Source organism: Urocitellus parryii, chromosome 7 (genome assembly GCF_045843805.1).
Source record: "Urocitellus parryii isolate mUroPar1 chromosome 7, mUroPar1.hap1, whole genome shotgun sequence".
Classification (NCBI taxonomy): Eukaryota; Metazoa; Chordata; class Mammalia; order Rodentia; family Sciuridae; genus Urocitellus; species Urocitellus parryii.
Genome location: NC_135537.1, coordinates 74,566,951 through 74,583,947, shown reverse-complemented (window position 1 = coordinate 74,583,947; position 16,997 = coordinate 74,566,951). Strand labels below are relative to the sequence as shown.

Below are 16,997 nucleotides of genomic sequence, written 5' to 3'. Positions count from 1 at the left end.
AGGACCATGACTCTGTTTTTTTCTAGGTTCCCAGTCTCCAGGCAGTGATCCTGAGCTCTGGAGCTGTGGTGGCAGCAGGAAGGGAGCCCTTTAAACCAGGGAATTATGACATCCAAAAGTACTTGCTTCCTGCTAGATTACCAGGGATCTCCCATCGTGTGCATCGGAAGGGAAATGCTAAATCAGAAAGCAGAAAGAGTAAGTCACTTACACATAATAGGCCTTATTTTTAGTCCTGACAACTTTTGTCTCAAGAGCAAAAAGAGACATGCTTACTAAATGACCAACTTCATTTATCACAGTAAATAAAACATAAGAGGATTAAAACCACTCTAAAATGAAAATGGTTTTATTTTTAGTTGGAAAGAGTACAGAGATTATCTGGTAATTTAAAAAAGACTTTTCCAAATCAATGATATATCTGTGTAAACTGATGAAGTATGCTTTATTTGTTTTATATTTTTGCATAAAATACCTAGTTAAATCAAAATGTCAGACTTTATTGCTCTAGAAATGAATTTTGTGGAATCTGTATAACATTTCTGGTAGTTGCTGAGTTTTCCCTAAAGGTCTCATGCAGCTTTCATAGCAGAATTTAGCAGGTTAGTGCAGTGACTATATTTTTTTTTCTAATCTATCTGTATGTTCTACCTTCTTGAGTTATACCTGTAAAAACTATAGGTCTTTAGAACCACTTTTTCTTTATTACAAAAGTTTCATGCTGCCAAATCTTTCTGGTTGACAGTAATCTGGGTAGTTGATTCCTTAGGATCTTTTGCATAGTGTGACATTATCCTTTGTATAGGAGAGAAGGAGGACCTCTTAAGGCTTGGGGTTTCGGGCACATTAATCTCTTTCTTCATTGTGCTCAGTATATCCAGGGAAATTTTAGCTCTATGCTAATATACTTATTGCCATTTATACTTTGATTTTAATTTTCATTGCTTTTAGATGCAGAATAAGACATACTACGCATTTTAAGAGGTACTAATCCCTCTACTTACTGCTAATGTGGAGAAAACTCATTTATTGTCATTTAATCATTTCATGGGTATCATATCTTATCAATGAAAGAATTGATAAGCAATTGATAAGCTTACAATCACTAATAGGTCATTGTTAATGCTTCTTTTTTGTAAGCATTATGCTGCCAGAAATGTTATGTATATTGTAGTACTATTCTACCTTGGTCATTTTACTGATGTAGTTTTATTGCTTTGTGTCTGATATTGGCTGCTGATTATGATTTTTGATGACTTCAGGGAATCTGAGGGCTTTGCTACATTTCACTTCAAAAAAATTAATAGTGAGACATTTTCATTTATGAATTCAGTAAAAGTATATCAAAAATAAAAATATTTTTGGATTTATACTCTGGAACACTAAAGATGAACACTTGGTGGTATTCTATATTCTGTAAGCATGTGCACATAAATATAGACTACTAATAGGAATTTGATTGCATTGAAGAAGCAGGAGCACCAAGGTTAATTATAAAAAAAACTTTAAAAATAATATCATGACTGATGTGATTCTGCAACATGTACAGTCAGAAAAATGAGAAATTATACCCCACTTACGTATAATATATATATACAGCATTCTACTATCATATATAACTAATTAAAACAAATAAAAAAATAATATTGGACCTGTGTCTTACTGTTCTTTTTTGTACCATGTAGTAAATCAACTGCAATGACTATACAAAGTGAATATTAAATTTATTATTTGATTAATTCAGTCTTAAATGCTAAAAATGTTTTCTGCCTTCCTAAAGCTATAGGTGTCTGTCTTGCATATACACAGATAGGTTACTACTGTTACTTGTTTAAATTGATAAGCATTTCTTGATAAGCTGACAGTTTTACTAACTGTAAAATCACGAAAGCCCTTCATTTCAATAGAGTCCTTAGTAATTTCTACTTTATTAAATCATCTCATAAATTTGTTGAAATTAAAACTATGTGAATCTTCTCATTGAAGTAGACTTACAAGTTTCTTTTGAGTAATTTGAAGAAATGTATGAGATATTACATTGTTTTCTCAAATAACCATTGAACATAGAGATTAGAAACATATCAGTATATTTTACTGTGAAATACAGAAAATATGGTATTTTTGTACTAATATTTTCCTTTTTCTTCTTCTTTTCTTTGCTGCCTCCTCCATTGGATATTATAACTTCTCTACCTTTCATGTTATATTTTGATGTGGGCATCTTTTACTCCTAAAATCTTGAAAGTGAACACACATATGTCTTCGATCCCAAGATCCCAGATTTATTCTGTTTCTTCTGACAAAACACATACTGTTGACTGCTGCTCAGACTATTCTTTTGCTCCTGAAAACTACTTGGCCTTAGAAAAACATGGTTCTCAGAACTTATCAATATATCCTTCTGAAGATGATATTGAGAAATCAATTATTTTTAATCAAGATGGTACTATGACAGTTGAGATGAAAGTTCGATTCAAGATAAAAGAAGAAACCATTAAGTGGATCACCACTGTCAATACATCTGGTCTTTCTAATAATGACGAAAAGAGTGAGATAAGTTGTTTTCCTGGAAGAACAGATCCTCTATCACCTAGTTTCAAGTTTGCAGCGTGTTCAATGTCTGCAGATGCAAAAGGCAATAATCAAGAGGCCAGTTTAGCAGAAGAAATAAACACTCAAATGACAGTTCAAGAGGCTGAAACTTGCAGTTTTGCTAGTTGGGAGAATGCTGCTTTGGACACAGGTAACATCCATGGAACTCAGAATCAAGTGAAGCATCGTTTTCATAGACCACCTACACCTGGACCAAGGAGAGCAAGACAAAAGAAATCAGTGATGGGGAGTGTGACCCTAGTATCTGAAACAGAAGTTCAAGAGAAACAGTTTTCCTATAGTGAAGAAAGGGAAGGTGGGAAAAACAAATCTGAATATCACATGTTCACACATTCTTGCAGTAAAATGTCATCCATATCCAACAAACCAGTATTTGTTCAGAACAATCAGAATGAGCAGATGGAGTCATCTTTAGAAAAAAAAAAGGAAAGTAGACTCCCCAAATCAAGAGCAATAGGTGCTGGTATTATAGAAATTACAGGTCAGAAGATGGTAAAGATGTCCCATAATAGTGGCTTATCATCATCAACATCAGAGAACTCCACTGTGGAAGAAAGTACAGTTAATAGTGTCATATCAGACAACAAAACTGATATCAAGAACTTAAGAACTTACAATAGCACCAGTGATACGTTCAGTCCTATTTCAGCAGATGTCACGAGCTCTACAAGTAACAATTCTGGGACTGACAGAAGTATTTCTGAGGCCACCGTTTCCGTAGGGTCTTCTACTGTCACCACAAGAATTGACAGATTAATTGATGAATTTTCTCAGCGTGGTTTAACAGAACTGCCAGAAAATCAAAAGCAGACTGTATTATCCATTTCCCGAAAAAAGAAGAAGAAAGTTCAGCCGCAAGTAATAAGTTCCAGGTATCAAGATGGGGTAATTGCCACCAAAGAAATCTCCAAAAAGAGTAAGAGAATAAATACAGGAGATAGAATTGCAGAAGCCACCGTGTTGAAAGGTTCACACCGTCCCCTTAAAGGAGGGACACTTTGTGAGGAAGACCCCCATACAAGTGATATGGTAATCAAATCAAATCATTTTTATTCCAAAAGTATTCTCCATCCCACAATTTCTAAGAATTTCCATAGAAATAAATTAAATACTATTCAAAACCCTAAGGTTCAAGGACTTTTAATCAAAAGAAAATCCAGGCTACTAAAGAGATCAAGTTTAGGAACACCCCCAAAAAGAGAAATTGGTCAGGGAGATAAAGTACTAGCCCACAACGAATCTAAATATTACAGAAGCACTTTAAAAAATCAAAGTTCATTTCATGTGTTTAATCACACTGAACAAACATCAAAAGTTTTTTGTGATCCAGAGTCTCAAGCAGAAATAGCATCTGGGAATTTGAGAGGAATGGCCAAAAAGAGTTTATTTCCAAAAATTAATGATTCACACATAATTTCAAAAAGCCCCCCCAAACGGAAAGGGGTTAAATTGAAATCAGGTGCTATTGTAAATAAGCACCATGCTAGAGCTAGGACCAATTCTTTAGCTTCTTTGAGAAAAGCTGATTTCCTTGAGGATATTGCCCATAATTCGGTTCATAATTATATACAGAGATGGTTGCAGAACATAAATCCATATCCAACTTTAGAACCTGGAATGTCAGCTCCACTATGCAAAAATGAAAGGAGAGTGGTAAATTATAATCATGGCGGTTCTCCAGGAAATCATCCCCACACAAATACTGCAAAAGGAAATGATTTTGTCCTGCAAAGTAGTAAGCACATGACTAAAAATGCCACTTTGACAGGAGATAATCTCTGTAAAGAGGCAGGTGAATCTCCTCTTGCCAAAGATGACGGTGAAGAACCTAAAGATCTTGATGAGAGTCAGGTTGGATCTGTGAATGGCGCCCACTTGGTTTCACTGCACGAATATGGTACATTGTCACAACCAGCTGTCAATGACCCTAAGACTAAAAGCCAGAGATCTGCTGAAAAGTCAGGACCAGAAATGAGCCTTGTTTGCCAGGGAATAAACCTAGCTAAGAAAGCACAAAGTGTAGAGGTTGCCATCCAAGTAGATCCTATGGAAGAGAGCTCTCCCAAAGACCTCTTATCAGTCCTGCTGCTTCGCCAATTTCAAGCTCCAGCTGCGGGTGTCCACAAGCCTCAGAATGGAGTCGTTCAGATGCCAGGTTCACTTGCAGATGTTTCTTTCCCTTCTTCCCTGTGTAATTCATCCACTAATCTTCTTCTGGCTTGGCTGTTGGTGCTAAACCTAAAGGGAGGTATCACTAGCTTCTGTCAAGGGGATGCTCACAAGATCACCAGCCGATCTTCAGAGACACTTGCCCTGTTGGAAGTTCTAAAGCACGTGGCCGTCACAGAGGAAGCTGATGAGTTGAAGGCTGCGGTTGCCCATTTAGTGGAAGCCACGAAACGTTGCCCTGGACCCAGCGGGGAAGAACCGGGTAGGGTTCCGGGAGGTCTGTCTGCCAATTGTGTCACAGCCAACATTCAGGGAGTTTCTGACTGCAGTGGAAATGGAAGAACCCTGAAAATCTCTTTGGAGAGAGATTTTCAGGATTCTACCGATCAGGTCTGTGATTCTGAGGTCTGTGTTCCAGAAACGCCTTGCTCTCTGTGTGCAGTAGGCACTGTGGATGACACTTACCCTCCCGCAGAAACATGTCACCCCAGCGAAGCTGGTTCCCCTGGTGATGATGGTGTTGGGGATCAGACCTCCTTGAGTCAACCTTGTTTCCTAGGACAGATCTGTGCACTTCCTGATGCTGAGTTTTTCCAGGAAGCTTACGCTGAAGAGGAAAATATCTATGAGGCAGCTTGCTCAACTGATGAGACCCACATTCCCACCAGAGTCCTCAATACTATTGACATTTTAGACTCCCAAGAAAACAAATACATTGATTCATTGGAATTAAGCGAAGAGTCGAGAAGAGTTGATGAAGTTGAGAAAGACCCACATGTTTTGGCAGACTCTGAGTATAGAAGTGGCTTTAATACATCAGCGTCACTTCGGGATGTCAGTGATTTAAGCCCTGGTGGCCTTTTCTCGAGTAAAACTGATCTCGAGTTTGATAAGCAACAGAGTTCTTCAGATGAATTTGAAAACTGTTCACTAAAGAAATTTCAGGATAAAAATACCTACACTTCCTTGGATAAGGAAGACTCAAGAACTTCTGAAGAACCAGGTTCAGTCACCAACAGCATGACATCAAGTGAAGGAAATAATATCTCGGAATTGGAGTCCTTTGAAGAATTAGAAAACCAAGACACTGGTACCTTTAATACCAAGGTAAATGCAGAAGAGCAAACCACTGAAGAATCCATCCAAAAAGAGATAGAGGCTGGTGGAAATTTGCAATCCATCCACATGTCTAGTAGGAATATTAGAGAAGAAGAAAGAAGGAATGATGTAATTTCTGAGACCACCAATCCGAGGCAGGTGACACCCCCATCTTTGGTGTTTTGTTACGATTCTAAGCAAAATACTGAAAAAGAGATTAGTGAAGGAGATGCTAAGAGGAGAGCTAAAATGACAGTGAGGCGCAGAGAAGCTGGGAGTTGTTCAGAGTCCTCTCTTGATTTCAAAAAATGCTTCAAAAGCCCGGCAACTTCTGACTGGTCAGACTATAGGCCAGACAGCGAAAGCGAGCAGCCACATAAAACATCCAGTGATGACCACAATGACAGTGATGACACTGCCCAAGAGAAAGAATATAATAAAGGGTTTGTTAAAAGGGCCATAGAAAAACTTTATGGGAAGGCAGAGAGTATGAAACCATCTTTTTTTCCAGGGTCTTTACACAGATCTCAAGTTTCTCCTGACAATTCTGTGGGGTTTCAGTGTGCAAAGAAAGCAAATTCTTGTGTTTCTGAAGGTCGGTCATTTGGCTTCTCTGAACAGGTGTCTAGGAGATCCCCGATGTTGCAGGAATTCCAGGAGGAAAGACAAGGTCAACGTGATGCTAATGGTATGGGGGACAGTTATCATGAGGTCGACATGGCAGACCATGGTACTATAAAACAAAATGATCCTAACAGGGTCCTCAGAGACAAAGAGGAAGGAAAACTGATTGACAAAGGCAAGTGGCTTTTGAAAGAAAATCATCTGCTCAGGGTGTCATCTGAGAATCCTGGCATGTATGGCAATGCAGACACTACATCAGTCGATACCCTCCTTGATAATAACAGCAACGAGGTGCCATATTCACATTTTGGAAATTTGATCCCAGGCTCAAACATGAGTGAATTATCCTCTTCAGAGCTGGAGGAGCTCACTCAACCTCTTGAACTGAGATGCAATTACTTTAACTTGCCTCATGGGAGCGACTCTGAACCCTTCGGTGAGGATTTTGCAGATGTTGAGAATAACACCTCTGCCAAGGAGAGACCACCAGATCGCACAGAAGAGAAGGGTAATCCTCAATCAGAAAGAGTATGCACGTCAGTCACTCATGCCTTTACATCTTCTAGTAACAAAGTTCACCCCGTCTCTGATGAGATCATTAAAACCCAACCGTTACCTGGCAGTTCTGTAACTCACAGTACACTTCCGGAAGGCGACTCTCTGGATAAACTCTACGCTCTTTGTGGTCAACACTGCCCCATACTAACCGTCATCATCCAACCTTTAAATGAGGAAGATAGAGGATTTGCTTATCGCAAAGATTCTGATATTGAAAATTCCTGGGGTTTCCATTTAGGGATGAAAATATACCCCTATTGGCCACAGTCAAACAAAAACACATTCAAGAATCAGGATGATCATTCAATCAGGAGAAAAGAATTTGTGGATAACGCTATTGACGATCCATTTGATAGACTTTATTTCAATAAAATGTTTGACTTGATGGATAAAAGAAGGAAACCAAAAAGAATTAAGTTCTTGGGCTTAGAGGAAGAAAGCAATTTAAAGAAATTTCAGTTATATTTAAAGAAAAGGTTTTGTGTAAACTTCTTGCACAAATCATTGTTAGTTGTGGGTGACGGGAATTCAGAAAAACAAAACCCCAGCAACTGGACAAATGGTGTTTTTAAGACAGTTGATGAGAATAACAACTTATTAAATGACAGATTTCAGAACTCAAGAACAAATCTCAATCAAGTAGTAAGAGAAAATGTCAACTGTCGTTTATTCTTTGAAATGCTTTGTCAAACCTGCCTGCTAGATATTTGCCAAGTTGAGACATCCTTCAATGTTATTAATAGAAATATATTAAAAATACATTATATTTTTGAGGGTGAAAATCTTCTCATTTGGGAAGAGGAAAACCAATTAAATTTAATTGATCTTGAAAGCAGTAATAGGCAAGATGATTTTTAATTTGTAATATCAGCACCATCTTTCTTTGTAATTATTTTTTTTTTCCGAAATAAGATGGAACATTGGGATGGACATTATAGATGACCTCTAAGTAAATTTCCTACTCTTTAAAAATGAGCTTACTCTAGAAATCTTACCCTTGGATGAACTGATTTGACTTTTATTATTACTCTGTTCTTTTGTTTTTTCAGCATTTACAGATTTTATGTGGTTTTGTTCTGAACTTGTGATTTCTTGTATACATGAATTTTTGTCTAGGGCATCAAAAATATGCCTAGGACAAGAATTATGTCTTTTTATATTGTTGGCTTTATATAACATGTTTATTGAATATATTCTTAAATAAATGGAATAGACATAGACTTAAAGTGCTTCATTTATTAATTTTAACTACTGATCTGATAAAATGTATAATTAAAAGACCTTCATCACAATGTCCTAGTTCTTGTGCCAAATATGTTGAGTCCTGGACCCTCAGAACATCTATGTCTATGGGACACGATTCACCATTTTCACACTGAAAAAAGGTGCTCTACCACTAAGCTGCTAGAAAGTACTAGAAAGTACTTTTCCTAGAAATTATAATCTTTTAAATAGTATTAGAAGCCAAAAAATATGAAGGGGTCAGAAAAAGTGGAGACAAAAATATTAAGACATTCTTTGGGAAGGAAAATTAAAGGAGCTGGAACGATTTAATCTGGAAAAGAAAAGAACGGAGACTTCAACATTCTCTTCTGGAAAGAGAACTGCCGTGAAGAATTTGACAGATTTCTTTGTGTCTTTTCCTGCTTTAATGAAGTATTAATTTGATAGAAATAAAAACATATTGCTTCCCAGAAGTATAAATAAGCTTGACTAGATTATAGACCATGGATCATTTTGCATAATTGTGCTATGTTGCCTGGGTGTTAATCAGGCAACCTTTTGAGAACCCTTCCACTCCATGGTTCTAGGATGGTATAACAAGTCTTACAGGACTTGGAAATCTGTGCCTGTTGTCTAGAATGGACTTAGAGTAGAATGTTTACTAATGTTCTTGGAGCAACACATAGAGGTGCTGAAATAACAAATTTGGTTTTGAGGGATGAAAAATAATTAATCACATCAATAATTACTTTTGTATCAGTTCAGCATGAGTCATAAATCCATAAAAATTTGTGAATTGCTACTTTGCCAGCTAAAGACTACCTCTACATAGAGTATGCTTTTTCTACATGAAGTGATACCTTCTTTTTTTTTTTTAATTATTTTTTAGTTGTAGTTGGACACAATATCTTTATTTATTTATTTATTTTTTTGTCTTTGTTTTTTTTTGATTTTTTTATTGGTTGTTCAAAACATTACAAAGCTCTTGACATATCATATTTCATACATTAGATTCAAGTGGGTTATGAACTCCCATTTTTACCCCAAATACAGATTGCAGAATCACATCGGTTACACATCCACATTTTTACATAATGCCCTATTAGTAACTGTTGTATTCTGCTACCTTTCCTATCCCCTACTATCCCCCCTCCCCTCCCCTCCCATCTTCTCTCTCTACCCCATCTACTGTAATTCATTTCTCTCCTTGTTTATTTTCCCATTCCCCTCACAACCTCTTATATGTAGTTTTGTATAACAATGAGGGTCTCCCTCCATTTCCATGCAATTTCCCTTCTCTCTCCCTTTCCCTCCCACCTCATGTCTCTGTTTAATGTTAATCTTTTCTTCCTGCTCTTCCTCCCTGCTCTGTTCTTAGTTGCTCTCATTATATCAAAGAAGACATTTGGTATTTGTTTTTTAGGGATTGTCTAGCTTCACTAAGCATAATCTGCTCTAGTGCCATCCATTTCCCTGCAAATTCCATGATTTTGTCATTTTTTTAGTGCTGTGTAATACTCCATGGTGTATAAATGCCACTTTTTTTATCCATTCATCTATTGAAGGGCATCTGGGTTGGTTCCGCAGTCTAGCAATTGTGAATTGTGCTGCTATGAACATCGATGTGGCAGTATCCCTGTAGTACGCTCTTTTAAGGTCTTCAGGGAATAGTCCGAGAAGGGCAATAGCTGGGTCAAATGGTGGTTCCATTCCCAGCTTTTCCAGGAATCTCCATACTGCTTTCCAAATTGGCCACACCAGTTTGCAGTCCCACCAGCAATGTACAAGTGTACCCTTTTCCCCACATCCTCGCCAGCACTTGCTGTTGTTTGACTTCATAATGGCTGCCAATCTTACTGGAGTGAGATGGTATCTTAGGGTGGTTTTGATTTGCATTTCTCTGACTGCTAGAGATGGTGAGCATTTTTTCATGTCCTTGTTGATTGATTGTATGTCCTCCTCTGAGAAGTGTCTGTTCAGGTCCTTGGCCCATTTGTTGATTGGGTTATTTGTTATCTTATTGTCTAATTTTTTGAGTTCTTTGTATACTCTGGATATTAGGGCTCTATCTGAAGTGTGAGGAGTAAAAATTTGTTCCCATGATGTAGGCTCCCTATTTACCTCTCTTATTGTTTCTCTTGCTGAGAAAAAACTTTTTAGTTTAAGTAAGTCCCATTTGTTGATTCTTGTTATTAACTCTTGTGCTATGGGTGTCCTATTAAGGAATTTGGAATCCGACCCCACAATATGTAGATTGTAGCCAACTTTTTCTTCTATCAGACGCAGAGTCTCTGATTTGATATCAAGCTCCTTGATCCACTTTGAGTTAACTTTTGTGCATGGCGAGAGGAGGGGATTCAGTTTCATTTTGTTGCATATGGATTTCCAGTTTTCCCAGCACCATTTGTTGAAGATGCTATCCTTCCTCCATTGCATGCTTTTAGCTCCTTTATCAAATATGATAGTTGTAGCTTTGTGGATTAGTCTCTGTGTCCTCTATTGTGTACCATTGGTCCACCCGCCTGTTTTGGTACCAGTACCATGCTGTTTTTTATAGTTGTAGGAGGACAGAATGCCTTTATTTTAGTTGTTTATTTTTATGTGGTGCTGAGATTGAACCCAGTGCCTGGGAAAGCATTCTGCCACTCAGCTCCAGCCCCAGCCCCCAGAACTAGAATATTATTAGAACATCATAAGGACGTAGTAACTCTGTGTTACAAGGATGAGAAGTGTTTTTGAAGTCACTTATTCTTTACCTATTATTAATTTCAGATCCATATTTGTAGAAGACTATGCAAATATGCTGAAGGATCGCACTATTTCTGTATTTTAAGAAGCAAGATTTAAGTCATCTTTAAAAATGTGAAGTTTTTTTCCTATAAAACATTCATTAAAGGATGTTTTTATTTTCATAAATCTTGCATTAAAAAACTTTTGTACCTGAAATTTAGCATGTAAGTGAAGCTTCAGAGGGAATTTAAGAATTTTATATAAACCTCCCTTTCACTTTAGAGTAAAATACCTCAATGGCTAAGAAATGGAGTCCAGCTTCTTTTTTCAAAAACATTTTTATTCTTTGTTGATTAATTTTAAAATTTTATTTATTGATTGAGTGTGGTGCTGAGAATCAAACCCAGTGCCTCACACATGCTAGGCAAGCACTCTACCACTGAACCACAACCCCAACTTGGAGTCCACCTTTTTGTACCCAGAGGAATACAATGCTCCTCAACTTCCAATGGAGTTACACCCTGATAAACCAACCTCCTGCAGATACCACGGCATGAATGTATACCTGAGTTCAGAGTTTCTGGTCGCAGCGTGGCATGGTGAAATTTTATTTATGTCCACCAGATGGCGGAGGTGCAATGCACTGTGCAGTGTTCAGGCACCGTCAGAAGGACGCTTTTGTGGTCCAAGGGAGTACTGTCAACATTAGCTGTAAGGAGTTGAAGTTCAGAAGTAGAGGGTTGAAATGAAAAATGACTTATAAGAGTTGATCTCAAGGAAAACCCAATTTGGAGAGGGTAGGGGACATTTAATGAAACACCTAACCCAAGTTGAAGCTAAGTTAATGAGTGATTATCTCAGTGCGTAAGAGTAGTTTTGTTGTTGTTGTTGTTGTTGTTTTTTCCCCCCCAGGGTGGGAGGTACAAGGGATTGAACTCTGGGCACTCGACCACTGAGCCACATCCCCAGCCCTATTTTGTATTTTATTTAGAGACAAAGTCTCACTGAGTTGCTTAAGGCCATGCTAAATTGCTGAGGCTGGCTTTGAACTCAGGATCCTTCTGTCTCTCGGCCTCCCAAGCTGCTAGGATTGAAGGTGTGTGCCACTCCCAGCCAGAATAGGGGTAGTTTTTTATATGATTCCTTTAAAAATAGTTTACCTCTTAACTTTCCGGTGACACAAAACAAATACACCATTTTCAAGGTTTGAACTTAAGTATTGAAATCACATTTCATTTTCTGGAACTCATTTGGTTGGTTTCTTCATCTATAAAACGAGGCTGCTATTTAAAAGTCCTTATGAGGCGATTTCCCTGTAAGTTTATTATGAGAAGATAACTAGAGATGCTCTGAGAGCTCTCTGCACAGACCACGGCCTCCAGTGCTGAATATATTTTGTCTATTAAAAAATAAAAAGCCATCAGTGTTAGGACTTTTGATAAACTTTTTAAAAGTTGGCGTTCTTCCAATCAAGAAGTATTTCTCTCTGTTGGGTGTTAGGATATCTAAAACAAATCAAAACATTTATTTCATGTTTTGACCCCTTATAAGGTCAAGGTGACTAACATTTTGAGCCCTGTTTGGTGTCAAGTATTGTTTTAGGTTCTTTATGCTGATTGGTCAACCCGCATAAGAATGTCCTCAGATGGGTCATTGTATCTTTAATAGCCCAAGGGGAACTAACTCTCACAGAGATAGACTAGGAAAGGAGCACTTCCACTTTCACGTGTGTCTTTCTTCCAAATTGTCCTGTGTTTTGTGGTTGGGTCTTCTGTGTCTAGAACTCCTCAGGGTGGCATAATGATGAGACTCAGTCCTCTGCTTCTGCAGGAGGATGGGGTCTGTTTCAGCTCTAGGTCTCTGCAGCTGAGGAAGCCCATTTGAGTGTTAGCAGATGGTCAAGGCAGGGGATGCCTGCCAGCATAACTCTGAGGGTGGCAGCTGACAAAGCTGAGTTCTTCTCTAGTACTATGAAGTGCGCGTTGCAGCTCTTAATGGTGGGTCGTGCCCTCCAATGTCATAGCAATTCACTGCCGACTTCTTTTTAGGTTCGGCCACTTCTTTCCATGTTCTTATCTCATAAATCCAAAAGAATGAAATTCACAGACCGTGGAAGGCAAGAGAGAAAGGAGTAGGATTTACTCAAGGGGGAAGAAAGGAGAACTCTTGTAGGGTGAGAGGGGACCTGAGAGCAGATTGCCACTAGACTTGGGTCAATGTTGCTGGACCAAATTTATGCTCATCGGGGTTTGGAAAAGTGCCAGCGCTATTGCTGAGCCCTGCAGTTTCCATTAGGGTCTGTCCCACTTCTGTTTTCCTGCCTCTCACTGGAAAATTGAGGTTGCTGAAAGGTGGATGCTGGAGTTTGGGGCTTCAGTGCTGTTTGGAATGGGTGCCTGCACTGAGCCTGGGTGTGACAGGTCTGGCTTGCCTCATTCCTGGCTTATTGCACCTCAGGCCCACATTGGCATGGTGGGCTCCAGGGGAGATTAGTGGACTGGCTGCTAATTGGCGGGGATTAGTGGACTGGCTGTGCAGCTCAGCCACTGGGGAGCCATGTCAGTAAGTCAAAGTTATTTTAATCCAAAATAGAGTACTTTCCCTATTGTTATACTCTCCCATCTATTATAGCATTAAAGGATGATTTTAAAACAAAATCATGAGTCACATATAGATAAAACACGAACATGTGCCAAGAACTTTGTTTAACTTATGAAGAGGGAACCATTTGCATATTACAGTGGTTTCAAAGGAGAATTTAAAGTATCACAAAAAATAGGCAGCTGAAGGAATGCTGAAGTGAATATGGGTCTGTCTAGGACAATAATTAACTGCATCCCCCTGGTCATAACTAATTTATACTTTTATGGACCAGAATAATTTGCATCATGACCTGCTTTTTTTTTTTTTTTTTTTTTTTTTTTTTTTTTTTTTTTTTTTTTTTTTTTTACAACTTACAGGATTGTAAGTTGATTTAAAAAATAATGAAAGAAGAGATAACCCTTAAGAGGATGTTTGACAAGACATAGTCCCCTGCCTTTTTTGTTCACTTGATGAAGTTTCACAATTTTTTCTTTCATAATTTTTATCCTTCAGTGGCTTAAGTGCTAAGTTATTAAAGGAATATTCCCAGGTCATAGTAAACAATGTATGATTGGAAAAGCTTACTAGAATTAAATAACAAAACGACAAATTTTCAAACAGGGACAAGTCTTAGACTGTTTGATGGTTTAGAGCCTATTTTTTCATTCTGTTTTTAGGATAATAAACAATATACAGACTTTAGATGCCATATATAATGACTGATTTTAAACAACTGGAATTCTTTCATAGGATGTGCACATCAGCCTTTTCTCTACACATAGCTATTTCTGTACCTGATGAATATTTACTTCCTGATTCGTGAACAGAGATCATCAGAACAATAATAGCGCTACAAAAAAAAACACAACAAAAGGCAACAGATGAAAATCATTTGTTGTTTTTCCTCCTCTTGAGAATAGTTCTTATCTTTTGTCACACCAATGTTGAGGAATAGCTGAAGTCTACAGAATACTAACTAAGTAACACGGCTTAAAGTTCAGGTAAATCCATAAAACTAAGTAACCTAAAATGAAACATGAGGTTCATAGGAAGACATGAGTTATACATCATAGGGTTTCATTGTATTAGGGCTGAAAGTGGTTATTAGTGAGAAATGAATGACATTGAATACAATAGCTATATTTATAGGTATGGTTATTCATATATATGTGTATTATTACAGTACTAAATTTGTTTAATATAGTTAGTTGCTGCCTCAGCTTCCGTGTGAGACTTGAAATACATTATTTGAAGCTCAGTCTTTTTTCTCCTCCCAGCACTTGAAATTGAACCCAGGGCCACTCTACCACTGAGCTACATCCCTAACCCTTTTTATTTTTTATTTTGAGACAGGGTCTGGGTAAATTGCCCAGTCTGGCCTGGAACTTACAATCCTCCTGTCTCATCCTCCTGAGTAGAGGATGCCCTGCTTGAAATCCATTATTATCCTGTCACCTTGGCCTAGTTTAAACCTCTCCATAGGGTTGTTCACCAGATAGCCTGCTTGGTGCTCATCTCACTCATCCAAACCCAGTGTCCTCCACAATTGTTATCTATGGTAGAGTATAATGGTCAACATCTGTCGTGTGACTAAATCTGCCCTTCAGGAGTGCAGGGGATGACATTTCATTAAACTAGCAAATCTACAGTCTCCAAGGGAAGAACTCAGGGATAATGCCCATGGATCTTAATAAATGCATAGTTCTGTAGGCACCCCTTCCCCATTGAGCACCCTACTTCCTTTAGACGTCTTTTTGGGAGTCTAATCTCTCTGGGGGCTGTGAGTAATACATTTCTTTTTTCAGCATTTTCATCTCACTCCCTCATTGTGTCTCACACAATAGACACAAACACACCCAAGCTTCAACCTATTTCCTGGTCGGGATTCTCTTGAGGTGGTTATCTTCATAGGAATAAACTGAACACAGGTCAGACAAGAGGCACAAGGATATCTTCCAATAAAAAGAATTTTTTTTTTTCTGTGAGAGGGACACCTGCTCATGGGCCAGACTCAGAGGCAACAGGTTGTTTACCAAGATAAAGAAGTATCCCATGAAGGGCAGACTGCAAATATCCATGGCCAAAGCTTTTAGATTCCCAAGCAGGGAATGGCTGGAGCTTATGGCCATTCCCAAGGGACAAAGAAATCTGGGCTGGGGTTGTGGCTCCGTGGTAGAGCACCTGCCTAGCATGCATGAGGCACTGGGTTTGATTCTCAGCACCACATAGAAATAAACAAAACGTCCATTGACAGCTAAAAAAAAATATTAAAAAGGAAGAGAAAGAGATCTCAAATTAAAAACGCCATAGGAATAATATCACAACATCTGTATACATATAAGTTGCATTTATTCTCATGAATGTGGTGCAGATAAGCCAAAAGAATAACACAATGTCATTTAAATAACATTGGAATTTGTTTTAGACTCATATTTAAATATAGACCAATATACATAGCCATATATAATATGAATCTTCACTAAGCAAAGAGTTTTATATGAAGAAAGACTTAGACCAATAAAAACCTAAATCTGTGCTATCTATGCTATTTTCACTTCTGCACCTATGTTTGAGATACTTCCTTCTTCCCCTTTCCTAAAAGCTTTCAGATCTTTCTGTTTATTTTGGTATTTTGAAATTTCACAATGATACACACTTGTGGGTGTGTATATATATGTATATATATGTGTATATATATGTGTGTGTGTGTGTGTGTGTGTGTGTGTATATATATATATATATATATATTTAATTTTTTATACTTGGCATTTAGTATCCATATTCTTTAGTTCTGGGAATTTGATTTATATGATTACTTTAATCTTTCCCTTCTGTTTCTCTTTTCTTTCATTTTGGAATTCCTGTTGTGAATATCACCCGAGGATGATGAATCTGTGGAATAATTTCTTAATTTTCTATTTCCTTCTATTTTTTTAAAATAAACTTTATTAATGTGTAATTTACTTTCAGGAATTCCTTGATTTCATGTGTATGATTTAATGGGATTTGACCAACATATATATTTTTATAACCACCACTATGATCAAGATATAGAACATTTTTATGACCCTAAATAATACTTTTCGTTCATTTGTACAGCAAATTCCTGCCCCATTTTTATTGCTCCTGAATCAATAGTTTGTTCTTTATATATGTATACATTATATGTAAGTATATGTATTTATCCACCAGTTAATAGATATTTATTTTCCAGTTTTTGGCTGTTATGAATATAAGTTATGTAAATATTAATGTGTAAGTCTTTATTTAATTCATGTTTTTATTTTTCCTAGGTAAATCTGTAAGAGTGAAATTGCTGGCTTGTATGGTGATTTTATGTTTAGCTTTAGAAGACATTGCCAGCCGTTTTAAAATGTAGCAATGCTATTGTGCATCCC

The 16,997-nt window shown here is 37.5% G+C and overlaps 1 protein-coding gene across 1 annotated transcript in view; it reads left to right on the top strand.

Moving 5' to 3' along the window:
* Window positions 1-16,997, top strand: part of Rp1 (RP1 axonemal microtubule associated) — a 163,758-nt gene that overhangs the window by 1,482 nt on the left and 145,279 nt on the right. Inside the window, exon 2 of the mRNA XM_077801313.1 lies at window positions 27-198. Within this exon, the coding sequence (XP_077657439.1) occupies window positions 27-198 (172 nt within the window). The remainder of the gene's footprint in view (window positions 1-26; window positions 199-16,997) is intronic.